The following is a 15,395-nucleotide window of genomic DNA, read 5'->3' on the forward strand; positions in this document are numbered from 1 at the left end:
GCGTTATTTAATTTAGTAGCCTATACTTTGGTCCTCTATTCATTTTTTGAGTGCTTGTGGAAGGTAAATTGTTGAAAGTAAAAGCGTTTTTATTGCAAGTTAATTTTGGTCTTCGCAATTTGTACATCAAATTAAAAAATAATAATGGAAGAAGAATATAAAAATGCTACAGTAAACTTTTTCTTATCTGTAAGTTACCTTAGAATATACTGCTAAAATTATAATTTAAAAGACAATGAAATACGATTTTAGTTTTAATTCAAACGTTGAAAATTTGAATTAAATGTTGAAATGTGACAAATTGGAAGGTATGAATTACCTTATAATTTACTAAATAAATGAATATTATGTTTAACAAGATAATAGATAGGTCTACTTGGTGAAGCCATGGTTAAAATATATATATTTTAAAATTTTATTAGTAGTAATTCTAATAATTTATGAAAAGGGGGCAATCACAGAATAAAACCTGCAAAACGTCCTTTTTTATTTTATTCAAAGATGCTTTGTTTCTGGAAAGATAATGTAGATACGAATATATAAAATAAGAATAAAGTTGATGATATGATGTGAATTTCACAAAACGGTTTCCATAAAAATGCAAAACAAGTAAAATGCAAAAGGCTTCACCAAAGCAGTGTTTTTATAGACAATCACATTTGTCTTGAAGATGATGTGCATTCAAGCATAATCACTCACAGAAGCCTGATGTAGAACATCAGAAGCCTAGTATGAACATTATAGTTATCAGAGTCCGAGCATTGTTTCATTACAAAAATGCTGCAGTTTGTTACACTGTGTGTCGGCTGTGCTTAGTGCTGATTTATAAAAGATTTTAAACCATCTACAGTATTTCTAAAGGTTTGTTGCAGGTATAACTTTCATTTACAAAAAAAAAAAAAACAATACCATAATATACTTAAAGCCAAAATGAATAAGATTTTTTTTTAACCAATAAGCCCCTGGCATAACTGCTAAATTAAATACCATGACAGCAGGCTATTCTCCATTACACACAGAACTGCAGAGACAACTGAAATGCCCTGAATACTTTATCTCCAAACCGCTAAGGCTAAATATTACCAATCTGTCAGTAACATTTACATATAAACCCACAGACATGTAATAATTTGATAATAAACTTTAATTTCAAGTTACATTGGATGGTTCTGAACCATAGAAAACAAGCACATTTCTGTATAAACATATGCATATCAACCAAGTTCGACAAGAACCGAATAACAATTGGGTGTTTGTGGTTTGACTACTGCCAGCTGAGCTTAATATGCAATATTCACTGAAGCAAAACAGATTTACAATTAATAGACAGGTAAACTGATGAACATTCAGCTTCATATTTGAATGCATTTAAGTCGGCTTTTGGGAGTCCAGATTCACAAATCATCGGCGCACTCAGTTTGTAGGGACTTCCCATGGGATACCACAGCTACAGCTAAACAAGTACAAAAAAAACAACTCGGTGGATAATTTAATAGTGAGGAACAAAACATTTAGGGATAAATGTTACACGAGTTGTCCGTGTGAATGTTGACGAGTGCATTTGTGACATCCAGGAAGCTCCCCGCCACCACCACCACCTCCCACCCAGTCAGAATCAGTGCATGAGAAGAGGGATATTTCAAAAATATCAGAAGCATTAACAGCCACCAGTTTGTGAAGTCATACACAGTTGCTGTATCCTCACAGTCAATAATAAACATGTCAAACCCACACCTGAGATAAACTCGGTCAGGTTTGTTAGCTATAGCTTTCCAATTTTATACATAACTTAGTGTCCTTTCTTGCAATTTTTTAAATTACTTTTGTTTTTGCTCTTTATACTTATTCTAGTACATTAACCTGACATGGACAGACTCACAGAATGGAGAAGGCTTTCTAGAACATATTTTTTAGCACAAGGGCTATTTTTTATGTCTTTTGACGTGTTTTGTATTCATTTATTGAATCTGAAATGAATTCATTGTTTTAATGGCCTGCTGAAAGGCACTGCCACAACACAGGGGAAAAAAGACGCTACTGCCCATCAGTCACACAAGACAGTTCTGTCTAGTCTCTAATAGGGATAGAAATAGAGTAAACAGGGACAAGGGTTAGTCTAGGAGGGCGTTAGCGATGGATGGAAAGAGGCCTGCTATAGGTACAGCTCGTAGTAATCGTCCAGCTCTTCATGGAACAAGTCCCACTCATCTTCGGAGTCTGTGACATCATCGTCGGTTCCGGCAGCCAGAAGCATGAGGAGCATCTCGCTGAGCTCGAACGTCACCATCTCGTCTTCGTTATCGCTATTCTGCCGCTCGTCGAAAAGATCCCAGAGTGGCGTCCGTCTGGAGTTCTGCAACACAGATTCCATTAATGGCTCAATCGAGTGCCAATGATCGAATTCGTTGCACATCATTAAGTAAATACGATATGCTTTCACGCAACAGAATTTTCAGTTTGGCACCAACGTTGGGAGAAAATAGCCGTAAGGCTTCAGTAGAAGCTTTACCCGGTTTCTTCCGTTGGAGCCGGTCTGTCTCCTCTGGGGTTGAGGCTCTTCCAGACGCCCATCAGGAAAGGCATGCTTGTAAAAGCAGTTGGCTCCAAACGGACAGGTCCCACGGCCTTCATCAAAATATCGGCATGGTTTACTCCTGGGTAAGAAGATGGACAAAACTGATTAGCTAAACAAATGGATCACAAAAATGCTTCATAATGCTTTGGCCCTAAAGGGATGGTTCATCCAAAAATGAAAATTCTGTCATTAATTACTCACCCTCACCCTCAGAAATTGTTGAATAAAGTTCAAAACGTATTCCAGTAGATTCATAAAATTAAATTATTTTAACGATGTCCTTACTAACTTTCTGGGACTTGAACGTGTCGGTTGCATTGTTGTCTATGCAGGGTCAGAAAGCTCTCGGATTTAATCAAAAATATCTTAATTTGTGTTCCGAAGATGAACGAAGGTTTTACGGGTTTGAAATGACATGAGATTGAGTAATTAATGACAGAATTAAAATTTTTGGGTGAACTATCCTTTTAAAAGTACAGTTCACTTCAAAATTACAATTCTGTCATTTATTGACTTTCATGTTAACACAAAAGGACTACAACACCTGCATGAGTTCAAAAATGGCTTGTAAATGCCATTTAACACCACTAAGGTCAACAAAATTGGTTCTTGCATTTATCATGACCAAATGTCAAATTCGAACCAAAGATTATTGCTGTTACATCTGATATGAGAGCTACAGCAGAGGGGAAGATTTTCAAGGAATGACGACTTAAATTTTGGTCTGTTTATCACACAAAGCTATAGTATGAATTCAGAAGATCTGTAATATAGTGCATTAGTCATGGGAAAAAACTTAAATGCTGCATATTTTGTCATTTTTGTCCCAGTCCCATCACCCTTTACTTTCATTAAATGGACAAGAGTGGCCAGAATACTCTTCAGAAAGTCATCTTTTTGTTCCATAGAAGGCAAACGACATTCGGGTGAGTAAATGACAGAATTTAATTATGACTTAGCCTATTTATTACTTAACTATTACTATTTAACTATTACTTTAATCAGAAACATTCTCAATTGTGTACCCCATGCCATCCTTGTACTTCTGAATGAGTTGCTGCTTCTCCTCCTTGTCCTCCACCCAGTATTCGCTTGGTATGACAAAGTTCGATGTTATTCGACACTCTGGGCAGGACCTGATTAGGAACACATTAATTTGTTACTAAAAATATGGTTCTTCCTTTTATACCAGCACTGATTTTTAAAAGAAGAGGTGGACAATTACAATTAGCGATAATAATCCTAAGCTAACGATCATAGTATTTGAAGTGATTAAAGATCATCTCCCCAGAATCCTATTCAACTTAATACATGTGTAATTATCTTACTTTATGGATGGTCTTACTTTATGATCTTGCTCTCGAACTGCTTGGCGCTCCGCCATTTCCTGATGCACTTGAGGCAGTAACAGTGGCTGCAGTTGGAGAGGATGCCGAAACGGCGTTCGTTGGGGTTGGTTTTCTCGAACACCACCTCCATGCACACGCCACACATCATATCTTTACTACGCTGGATGGCAAACGAGATTTCCATGTCCTTCTCGTGAGCCTCAATGCAGGCCTGCCGTTAACAAACAATATGAGATTTTACTCTGAAACGTTCAAAAGAGTCTGAGAACAGGATGTCAACTCCGTACTCACCCTGATGTGTTGCGAGCGCTGAGAGGAGTCGGAAGGGTGGAGAACCTGTAGGCCACACATGTCGCAAACGTCTCCGTGGAGGTAGGCGCAGTTGAGGCCATAGCGACATTCGCCGACAGCGGCATACGGGCAAAGCTGTTTCTTCATTTCTTTGTTAGCTAGTTCTTTCTCGTACTCTTCTTCGATGAGAGGTCCAGGCCCCTCAAGCGGCACTGGGTCAGCTGCAGAGGGAACAAAAGAGGAATGATTTTAAAGGAATAGTTCACCTAGAAATGAAAATTCTGTCATTAATTACTCACCCTCATGTCATTCCAATCCCCTAAGACCTTCGTTCATCTTCTGAACACAAATGAAGATATTTTTGATGAAATCCGAGAGCTTTCTGACCCTGCATAGACAACAATGCAACTGACACATTCAAGGCCCAGAAAGGTAGTAAGGACATCCTTAAAATAGTCCATGTGACATCAGTTTCAACCGTTTTACGAAGCTACGAGAATACTTTTTGTGTGCAAAGAAAAAAATAATTACTTTACTGAACAATTTCTTCGCCATTCACGAGAGTATCACGAAGAATAGAAGGACTGACCTGGAAGAGAAGAAATCGTTGAATAAAGCCTTTATTTTTGTATGTAGTTCCATTGTGGTCTATGGAGGATCAGAAAGCTCTCGGAGTTCATCAAAAATATCTTAATTTGTGTTCTTACGGGTTTGGAATGACATGAGGGTGAGTAATTAATGACAGAATTTTTCATTTTTGGGTGAACTAACCCTTTAAGGTTTAAAGACCAAGTTCCTGGGATAGGGATAGAAAATCAACCACGTTATTGTGGTGTAGGCTGAAGAATACCAATCTTTTTGTTTACAATCTAAAGGCGACACCACAAATGACAGAAATTATTTGAAAAAAAAATCAGTCCTTCAGATTTTCAGACATAAATGACCTGAAAGAAATTTGAAATAAAGAACCGGCAAGATTTATTGACGTATTTGGCGGTTTCGTAATGTGGTCTACCACAGTAAACGCTGGAAGAAAAGCACCTGCTTTCCTGAACGTAGGAGTTTTGTGCCGCCACCCAAAGACAAGGAAAGAAACAGCACTGTTCCTTCAGCTCTTTGCTGATGAAGTCACCCTTTAAGAACAATGTAAGTGGGTCTGGGCCAACAAGAACAAGAGAGCACACTGGTAGAGCACAGCTTGAGCTCTGCTGCGTGTGCAGGGTCAGTCCAAGTTTAGTGAGGGGGCTGATTATTTATGCATTATAAAACGGCTAGTTCTGATCGTATGTGCCACATTTGAAGTAGTCATGAAATGGCGATAAATGCACACCTGTGGCCAAACATTCTATAAGACTTGGCAACTGTAAAAAGCCTACAGTTAATGAGCTACATTACGACACGGCAGTGTTATTTTAGTATTATTTATATATTATAGTATTCATTTACATTTTGAATGTAATTTTAAAGTCAAATTTATGTGCTTTTGTCATTTCGTTTTATTTAGATTTCTTACAATTAGCATTTATTTTTATTTCAGTTTTAGTAATTTTCTAAAGTTTCCCCCGTATAATTTGTATAGTTTAAAATCATTTTATTTAATTGAAATAAACCTGAAATAAAATAGTTTGTTTTCATTTACAATAACAACATTACTACACAGAAGAATTCCTGTTTATAAATGCAATTTTTTTTATTGAACAGTGGCATTTTTTTCTTCATCATGTTGCAGTAATTTTACCCCCGTTTTTAGGTTTAGCGATGGCTTCACGTTGTGTGTCGGCACAGCATTCCTTGGTGTTCATCCCAAGCTCATGGTTTCGATACCCAAGGAATGCAGTTCAATGCACATGCTGATAAAATGTGTAACTTGAATGTACTCACTTTGGATAAAAGCACTTGCCAAATGCAATGTAACTGCAACACCCTTTCCATGTAACTTTACAATAAGATTCAATTTGTTAGCTTATGTTATGCATCATGCACTAACAATAATATACGATATTTTCACAACATTTATTAATGTTAACAAATTGAAACTTACTGTGTTACCAATCAATTATTTAATTATTTACAGAAATGTATTGAAAAGTAGTTCAAACCCAGCCTGCTTGGGAATCAGAGTAAGAGAATCCAGATACATTTTGTCTAATTTATTTTCCAGGAAGTGAAAATCAGTTCCTTTGGTTCTTGTAAACACCACTGAAGAAGCATGCCACAAAAACAGTAACCACCACAACAGTTACAGCATTATTATGACAAACCAAAGCATTGGTCAAACAAATAGATATAAAATAAAAGCCTAATTGTAAAAGAGCCTTCATATTGAAAACTGAATGCCTGGCTTATCACCGTGTTTTCACAGATTGTCTTGGCAGTGACAACTGAACATGTTTCCCTGCTACACTCACCCCTCCCACAGTAGGGCTGCCCTGGCACGAACTCGGCAGCATTGACCCAGTCCACTGCCCCCAAGCCTTGGGGCTTCTCCTGGGCATCGGTCGTACCACCTGGCCCATCAGACACGGGTTCAGGAGTGGCAGCAAGGGGAGCAGCGGTCAGCGGCACCGGCGGCTTAGAACTAGGGACTTCGCCTTGCTTGGCAGGTTTAGTATGTTCGTACCTGAGGCACAATGCAAATTTAGTGAAAATACAATAAAATGTGGACTGATACAGCAGGTAAGCCATGCAATGAAAATGCACCCCTAGGCCTACGTAGTTTCTCTAAAATGAAAGCATCTAAATGAAAAAACTTTCTCTGTGGTAGTTATGAAATGTAATTACATTTTTGCTAGTGTAAATACACAGAAATAACATATTTAAGTGAGTGTTGGCTGTTATTAAAACAATGTGCTTAGATAAACTATTTTAGACAGGCTTTAGCACCTTATAATCATTAAGCGGCTGGGTGTTTTTCTGTCTTAGGTGTCAGAGTGTTTCCCCACTGGTGATTTTTTTTTTCTCACGCTGATACAGTCACAAACTTGAAGACTTGTGTGTGGTTACCATGGTGAGTATGTCTTGTTCACACTCATAATGCAGCAGTTAGCCTCTTTCAGAAGCGATTCATTTAAATACGTAACATTTCCGAGTGGGTTTTACAGCGCAAACTGTCTGCAGTCTTCACCATGCTAATGAAAACACAATGGCTAATCATTTCGAGACTAAAAACAATAGAAGAAAACAAATGTAGGTAAACTAGTCAACCGTACTAGTGTACAAGAACAAGTTTTAAATGTAGTGTTGGGTTGCTTGCATCTCAGGGAATGTTTCAGACAACGTAATTGTTAGTAAGGAACAGCTAGCTTTCACATACAAATGATTGTTTAAGACAATAACCAATCCATTTGAATTCCTCAAGAGGATAATGATATGATTGTAATTCGGCAATGATGGAATTACAAGGTTTTTATTAAGAAGTATGATTCACCAATGTTATTAAAAAAATTAACTTTTTTTTAACAGCGTTCATGGTACAGTCTAATAAGTAATGAGTTGCTCATTATTCATAAGTAATGAGTAATATAAAATTACATGTACATGCTGTGTATTTACTATTTACTTTGTAAATCTGCTTGTAGGTACACATTGCTATTCCTTTTTTATGCATTTATTTTTTTCATTTCTAGCTGTTTTCACTTTAATTTGAGCTGCAGAAACAATAGTCAATTTATTGAGTAATATCAAATAAATAATAATTGAATATAAATTAATTAGAAAATAATATTAAAACAATTATTTAAATTTAAATATGTCCTTAAAACAAGAATGACAATACAATTTCTCAAAAATATTACAAGAAACCAATACATAAATAAATATGCCATGCACTCATAGCATACTATTATTTAAGATAGCTAACAAGCCTGATGACATTGTCATAACATATAGTTTAGCATCTGACCTTTATATTTCTCTTTATTCCCCATCAAAACACGCTTCAGTGCTTTCCTTAAGCATCCAGAGACCTCTCCATCCTCAAACCTCTTGGGTCATTCAGCCCTATTCTAGCCCAATGCGTGTTTGCGCACGTGTGTCGGCCTATACGTGGGGGTCGCATAAATAAATGACACAGCGGTGGAAGCACAAGTGGCTACTGCAGAATGGCGGAATGAACCGAATGAACCTGACGGCGGTAGCAACAGCAGCAGAAGGAGACAGAGAGCGAGAGAGAGAGAGAGAGAGGGATGCATGTTAACACACTGGGGTTATGTAATAAGAGACAGAGATAGACACAAAGCAGCAAAGAAGAATCCATCCATAATGAAGCATACACTGAGGCCCTTTCTACACACACACTTAATGAAAGCTGACCCCCCCTTCCTCGCAAAACACACAGGAACAATAATGCGGTAAACCCCATATGGGGACAAAAACATAACTGCACCTCCCTATACATCTGCTGACAATACAACTCTGTCAGACATCAATCTAGCCTCCAGACATCAGATATTTAAGCTCAAGACCCTGTAACGGCAGGAAACAGTCCTCTCAAGCCGAGCAAGAGGGAGCTCTCAGTCAGATGTAATACTGTCATAGAACAGCCTCGGCAAACAAAGACATTCCCATACTGCCGAGCTGGGGGCAGCAGTTACTATGGGGATACACTTGACCGCAGACAGATATGAGACAAACATTGTCTACACTGTCTGGCTCGCAGGCTAATTTTTTACTCTGCTTCCAGCACCAATGCATTTGACTGCAATGGCTAAAGGTGGTGTTTGTAGGCCATTTGTTTGTGTTTCTAAAGGTATCTAAACACCTAAAAATAAGAAATGGCCTACAAACAGACCATTTGAATGTGTTGCATTAGTTTTGGCATTTATATGTCTACAGACAGCATTAATACAACACAAATGTAAACAGCCGGTTTGTAGGCCATTTCTTTTTGAGTGCACTTGGTGTGCTTAGGTATGAAAACGCCAACATTAATGTAGCACAAATGCGTATAATGCAAACACAACTCGACCTGTAATAGCTCCTAAAGTGACAGTTCAGGCAAAAATTTTAATTCTTGACGCTCCAAACCTGTATGACCTCATTTGAGGTCATGTGTATGACCACTTACAATGACAGTCAGTGATAGCCAATGTTGTTTATGGGCAAAAATGCTCTTCAAAATATAATACTTTGCAGCAAAAGGATACTCACACAGCTTTAGGAATTAAAAAATTATGACCGAATATTCAATTTGGGTGAACTATCCCTTTAAGAAAGCAACAAACTCAACCATTTGTTTACAGAAAATTCTGCATCTCGGATATCACGGGTATGTAATGAAGCAACACGCAACACTTCTCTGAAGCCTTGCTTACCGCTACTACATTTAAACACACTCACGTGTTACGGCCCCAAACACGGAAATACAGATTACATTACCTTTGATGGTATGTAATATCTACACAGATCTAATTAAGAGAGTCAGCGGTTGTTTTGAAGCACATTTTGTTTCAAGTCTTACATTTCATCATTGTATCTCTTACCTGCACCGGTCCCCAAAAGCACAGCATCCCTTTTGAAAGAACTTGCAGATCATGGTTGGCTTGCAGCTGCTGAGGTCATGTAAATATCGACAGTTGTCGCCCTCTTTGCAAAGCCCGTGCATGAAATACCTACAAATAAAAGTTTTTTTTGAGCTTGATATGACAACACTTAGGGTTATACACATCGTGAACATAGATTGCTTTATGGCATCCTAACATAAAATGATCAACATCCATCTCATACTAATAAGCATCAGAGCCTTAAAAAGCCTATGGCTATGATTCATAATGCACTACCCACATCATTTACTGTATAAACAGCTTGACCCAAATAACCCTTCATATGTGCATGTTAGGACAACAGTGCTAATGTAAACATTACATATTACTTGGGTTTGAAATCTCAAAAATACCTACTTTCATTTTTTACAATTTTGTGGGTAAATAAAAAGGTTATTTTGTAGTCATGACTGGACTAGGATAAAGCTTGGTAAATGAATTCATATACATAAATCATCGAGGCTGACACTGACACATTGGCTGCTTCCCAAACTGGTAAATTCAAGGTGTTTTAATGGCTTCCTTGAATAGGCTACTCTTTACTGTCAAACTCACTGCCATGTGTGGCTGATGCAGTGCCTGTTGTTTTTCACAAACACGGATGTTGCCGAGATAAACACACACAGACAGAGGAAGAAAGGACCGCAAATAGCAGCTGCTGTCGTACTGATCGCTGCGTTACAACAACAAACACACACACTCCTCCAGTTCAGCACAAAGACAGCGGCGCTATCCGATGCCTCGCCATCGACACACGGACACGCGGTTGCGTTTTATATTTGTGACCGTTTAATATTGCGACAGCCGCGTTCCTCGACTGATTTTCACTAACCTGCAGGGTACGTGCTTCGTCCAGCCTCCGATAACGGCTGGAGCCGCTGTTGACGCTGCCGCTGCCTCCGCCATTGCTGTTTATGTTGAAGCCCCAGCACCCGGATCTTCCGGAAAGCGGCGGTTCTGTGCTCGGCCATTTTCGGAAAACCGAATGCGTCGTACTTGATCGAGTGTTTTCGGAAAACAAAAACCGCATCGTAATCGGGTGTTTTCGGAAAACCGAAGACATAACACGAGTCAGGTGCCTTACTAAAACGTTCCAATAAAAGTAATTGCTAATAAACGTCGGGGAAACACCTCTTCAAATTTAATACATTATCAACATACCCTAAAAATAAAATTTATAGCCTACCTGTTTTTTTGGCGGTTAATATGCTTGTACTTTTTAGAATGTATTCAAATGTTCTTTTTCTAAATCGGGGACAGTTTGTACTTAATTTTATCGTACACAAATTTGAGTCCAGATACTTTTTGGAGTGAATATTGAGAATAAAATATTAAAGATATTAAAATCTTAACATGTAGGCCTATGGTGATAATCACATTATCGAAGATTAGTTATAGCATTCGATCTGCATTCTTTAAAATGAGTAAAGTGTAATTTCCAAGCTAATTACTCTAAGTGATGCCATATATTAGATTTTTCTCTGAAAAGCAGACCGAATTAAATATTGCTTTTCCTTGTTTCATGTTTCAAAACTTTATGGAGAGTTTACACGTAAATGCCAAAACCTACTGCTTAGTTGCCAAATATTACACACTTCAAATATAGCAAAGAGAAAGAAGGTAGAAATAGCAAACAGATAATGCAATGTTTTGCTGGGAATTTTAAAAAGCACACTTTCCCCAAAGCAAATAGAAAATGTGTTGTAATTTGTTTGGAATTCCTTTAAAGAAGTCCTATTGCTTATTGAACATACCATGATTAATAACTGTCCTTAAGAGGAACCATGCATGCACATATTTTTTGTATTATTTGCTCATTTATAGTTTCTTCAATCGTTCTTGGTCATTAATAATCCTGCATACACTATGCTTTATAAGCAGCTTCTTGAGAGGAAAGATGCCTGAGCACCAAACATAATATATTCTGAAGAAATGTTTTCAAATATATAGATTTTTTAAAAATCAACTTCTTCTGTTAATCAATTCATTTCATAATATAAACAAAGGTGCATAATCACATGTCAGATGTAAACAGGTGTTCTTGTAAGACAGTGGTAAGGAAAGTCCCTTCACTGTTCCTTTTTACACCTGACCTCAGAGATGTCACCACAACAAAAGGCCAGGTATTTCTCTCTCCTAAAACCATTATAATTGTGACTGGTGTTAAATATTTAAAAGCTCATTATTAAACAAATCCCTGTCATCCCGTTTCCCCCCCTGGATTGCAGTGGTATTGATATTTAATTAGTGCATTAACATTTTCAATGAAATCCGTTAATGCTCTTTCTCTCTCTATAAACACACCCAAATAAATAAAATAGATAGCACCGATGGAAGTTGTTGCAACTACAGCTTTAACATACGCATTAATATGGATGAGTAAATATGCAAATATGCAGTAACAAGGTAAGTCATATTAAAATGCAACCTTTCAGTAATGAAACTAAACTAACTAAATGTGTGGTAGATACATTTAATATAAACTATATATATATATATATATATATATATATATATATATTGCGCACTTAGAAAAATACATTTATGTATATATAATTAATTCATTATTTAACACATATAAACCTTTTTATGTGCAGAGGATGTCGTCCACCATCTGGCCTGTGCTTATATCATGTCTCTTACTGATTTCGTTAAAAGCACATGGCGAAGAAGTTGGATATTGTTCCACTTTGACGGAGCACACAAAAGATCTTTCCAATAATAATCTAACAAGGATACCATCACATTTATCAAACAGCATAGAGTACTTAGATGTGTTCCTGTGGCTCAGTGGTAGAGCATTGTGTTAGCAGTGCAAAAGGTCGTGGGTTCAATTCCCAGGGAACACACATACTGGTAAAAAAGGTATAGCCTGAATGCACTGTAAGTCGCTTTGGATAAAAGCGTCTGCTAAATGCATAAATGTAAATGTGTCCCACAACAACATCTCCAGCATTGTTCACGGTGACCTGTCTGGTTGAACTAATCTCTGCTTCCTCAAAGTGACACACTGTGGACTTCAATACATCTCCCCTGATGCCTTCAGCAGCAACTCTGAAATCAAAGTACTGAACATCTCCTACAATCATCTGACAGTCATTCCTAATTTGCATTTGCCCCAGCTAAGGATCCTAGACCTATCCACCAATCTATATCCCAGTTATGCACTTCCAGGCTCATTTGGTAACTTAAGTTACTTTTCCATCCTTGCCATCAGTAGTACAGATGCTACTTCTGTTAATGTGAAGGACTTTGTTCCTCTTCAAAACGGCCATTTAAAAAAAAAATTCATATTTGGAGATGGAACAGAATTACAAAACTATGAAAATGGCTCTTTTTCGCAACTCAAATCATTACAGGAAGTTGTTCTGAAAGTGACTTTTTGCCAGCGCTTCGACATTTTCAATGACATGATTATGGATTTTGACCAAACCCAAACTAAAATAAATCAGCTTGTAAAGTTATTTCCAGACCAATCAAGACTGATCCTTTCATGGCTTTTAAAGATTTGCATGTCCTCAGTAACTTAAGCATCCTAGATACCTGGCTAAACAGCTCTGGGATCAGAATCAGAATCAGAATGAGCTTTATTGCCAGGTATGTTAACACATACGAGGAATTTGTTTTCGTGACAGAAGCTTCCACAGTGCAACAGAATGCAGTGATGGTGAAACTGTTCAAAAATGTTTGGAAATCATCTTTTGAGGAAACTGTGTTTTTAAACATCACATACAATGAGGACACTCCTGATGGCTTCCGGCTTCCAAAAGCAGAATCGCACCACGAATCTACGAGCCTTCGTACTTGATGGTGTACACCACCATCAGTACCACTACCCCACTTTTAACGCGAGTATGGAACTAGTCAACAAACTAACCTTCCTGAAGTTCTCCGGTACCGGAATGAATATTCTTCCATGCAATCTAATTTCAGCCATAAAGTCTCTACAAGTCTTGGACCTGTCAAACAACCTCTTGGATGAAAGTGGCTTCTGGTGGATTGGTTGTTCATCACACAAAGTGTTTCCAGCCTTTCTAAGACAGGCATAAATGTTATTCCTTTAAATATTATATCATCGTTTCCCACACTAACGTACCTCTGTCTGAGTTTTAACAGCATACAGGTCATCCCAGAGGATCTTCGGGCTCCTATGTTAGTAAGCCTGCACATTGACCAGAACGCTATTACTTTCATTAGCCAGAAATCAATGGAAGGTTTCCCCAAACTGAGGACTTTGAAAGCCGGCCACAATCCATTTAGCTGTGATTGCGATTCCTTTTGGTTCATGACGGCATATAATAAATCCCTTCTCTCAGATTGGCCCCAGGATAACTCCTGCAGCACCCCGCCATCGTTTTCCGGCCGGCGTTTGGAGACATATGAGCACGGATGGCTGTCCTGTCAACCGGGCTTGCAGGCTGCTGTGGTTCTGTTGGTGTTATCTGTGGTGGGAGTTGCTCTAGCCATCATTGTTTATGCTCGTGATGGTATTTGGTACACCAAATTGCTTTGGGGTTGGATCCGAGTGAAAAGGAGAGGCTACAAGAGGGCTGATCGACTGCTAAATGCCACCTTTCGCTACCATGCCTTTATTTCCTACAGCCAGCATGACTCAACCTGGGTGGGATCTCAGCTGGTACCTGAATTAGAAAGGTCAGGCCTGTCTCTTTGCGTCCATGAGAGAGATTTTGAACCTGGGAAGTGGATTGTGGACAATATAATCCATTGAGTGGAGAACAGCTACAAGAGCCTCTTCATCCTGTCCAAACACTTTGTGCAAAGCGAGTGGTGCAACTATGAACTGTTCTTCACCCAGCACAGGGCGATCAGTGTGAACGACGACTCTCTGGTCTTCGTTCTGTTGGAGCCCATACCAACAGACTCTCTGCCCAAAAAGTTTCCGAAGTTAAGAACACTGCTGAGGCGGAAAACGTACTTGGAGTGGCCAGCAGATGAACGCAAGCAGAGAGTATTCTGGTGCAATCTTAAAGCTATTCTGCAGACTGTAGACCAGAGCAAGATTTTAAAGGATGTGGCCACAGACATTGCTGAAATGTGTCCTCTGGTGTCTGTTAAAGAATGAAATTCTATTTATATTTTTAAAATGTCACAATACTGTAAATAAAGTTGTGGTAGAAAAAAAGAAAAAAGAAGTTTCTGGCTTGCATGAACCTATAGTGCAGAACAAAAGTTATGTTCTAATCATTGTTTGGATATTTTCATTTCTTTTTAAACTATTAACGTGTTCTTTGTTTAGACTCGGATAGCCAGCCCAGATAATGTAAACATGAAATGTATTCTTTCTAAAAAAACCTTGGCCTATGTCTCCACCTACTGTTGAACTTCAGAAGTTGTGCAAACTTGTATTTTTAAACTTGATAAGTTCAAGTTTTCAGTACTAATACTAATACTTCACCAATTTCTTGAACATTTGTTCAGTGATCTACTAAAAAAGATAATAATAATAAAAATAAAAATACTGATATAGGGCAAACTGTCACATGTCACCCTTTTACTCCAGTTTTTATTATTGTTATTATTATTAGTAGTAAATAAAGTATTATTAGTTGTTATTATTATTTATTTATTATTAAATAAAAGAAAAAAGGAAGGAAAAAATACTGATATTTAATTTACTGG

The 15,395-nt window shown here is 37.9% G+C and overlaps 1 protein-coding gene and 1 pseudogene across 1 annotated transcript; one reads left to right on the forward strand and one right to left on the reverse strand.

Moving 5' to 3' along the window:
• Window positions 1-1,129: 1,129 nt before the first annotated feature.
• Window positions 1,130-10,663, reverse strand: mkrn1 (makorin, ring finger protein, 1). Its single transcript, XM_016443165.1, has 8 exons — window positions 10,588-10,663; window positions 9,696-9,824; window positions 6,624-6,835; window positions 4,216-4,436; window positions 3,921-4,135; window positions 3,601-3,711; window positions 2,510-2,654; window positions 1,130-2,353 (listed from the first exon to the last, which is right to left on the reverse strand). Exons 1-8 carry the CDS (start codon window positions 10,659-10,661, stop codon window positions 2,153-2,155), a joined length of 1,308 nt encoding a protein of 435 aa, XP_016298651.1. The 5' UTR covers window positions 10,662-10,663; the 3' UTR covers window positions 1,130-2,152.
• A 1,477-nt stretch (window positions 10,664-12,140) lies between these two features.
• Window positions 12,141-14,838, forward strand: LOC107655550 (toll-like receptor 2; annotated as a pseudogene).
• Window positions 14,839-15,395: the final 557 nt, after the last annotated feature.

The sequence above is a fragment of the Sinocyclocheilus anshuiensis genome, unplaced genomic scaffold (assembly GCF_001515605.1).
Source record: "Sinocyclocheilus anshuiensis isolate Anshui unplaced genomic scaffold, SAMN03320099.WGS_v1.1 scaffold916, whole genome shotgun sequence".
In the NCBI taxonomy this organism is placed as follows: Eukaryota; Metazoa; Chordata; class Actinopteri; order Cypriniformes; family Cyprinidae; genus Sinocyclocheilus; species Sinocyclocheilus anshuiensis.

Bases quoted from the DNA above. Each gene is read 5' to 3' on its own strand.
- mkrn1 (XM_016443165.1), bottom strand. From the start codon at position 10,661: ATGGCGGAGGCAGCGGCAGCGTCAACAGCGGCTCCAGCCGTTATCGGA. The intron at 9,825-10,587 runs GTTAGTGAAAAT...TTTTATTTGTAG, and splicing joins ACGAAGCACGTACCCTGCAG to GTATTTCATGCACGGGCTTT. The intron at 4,136-4,215 runs GTGAGTACGGAG...TGTTAACGGCAG, and splicing joins AGCGCTCGCAACACATCAGG to GCCTGCATTGAGGCTCACGA.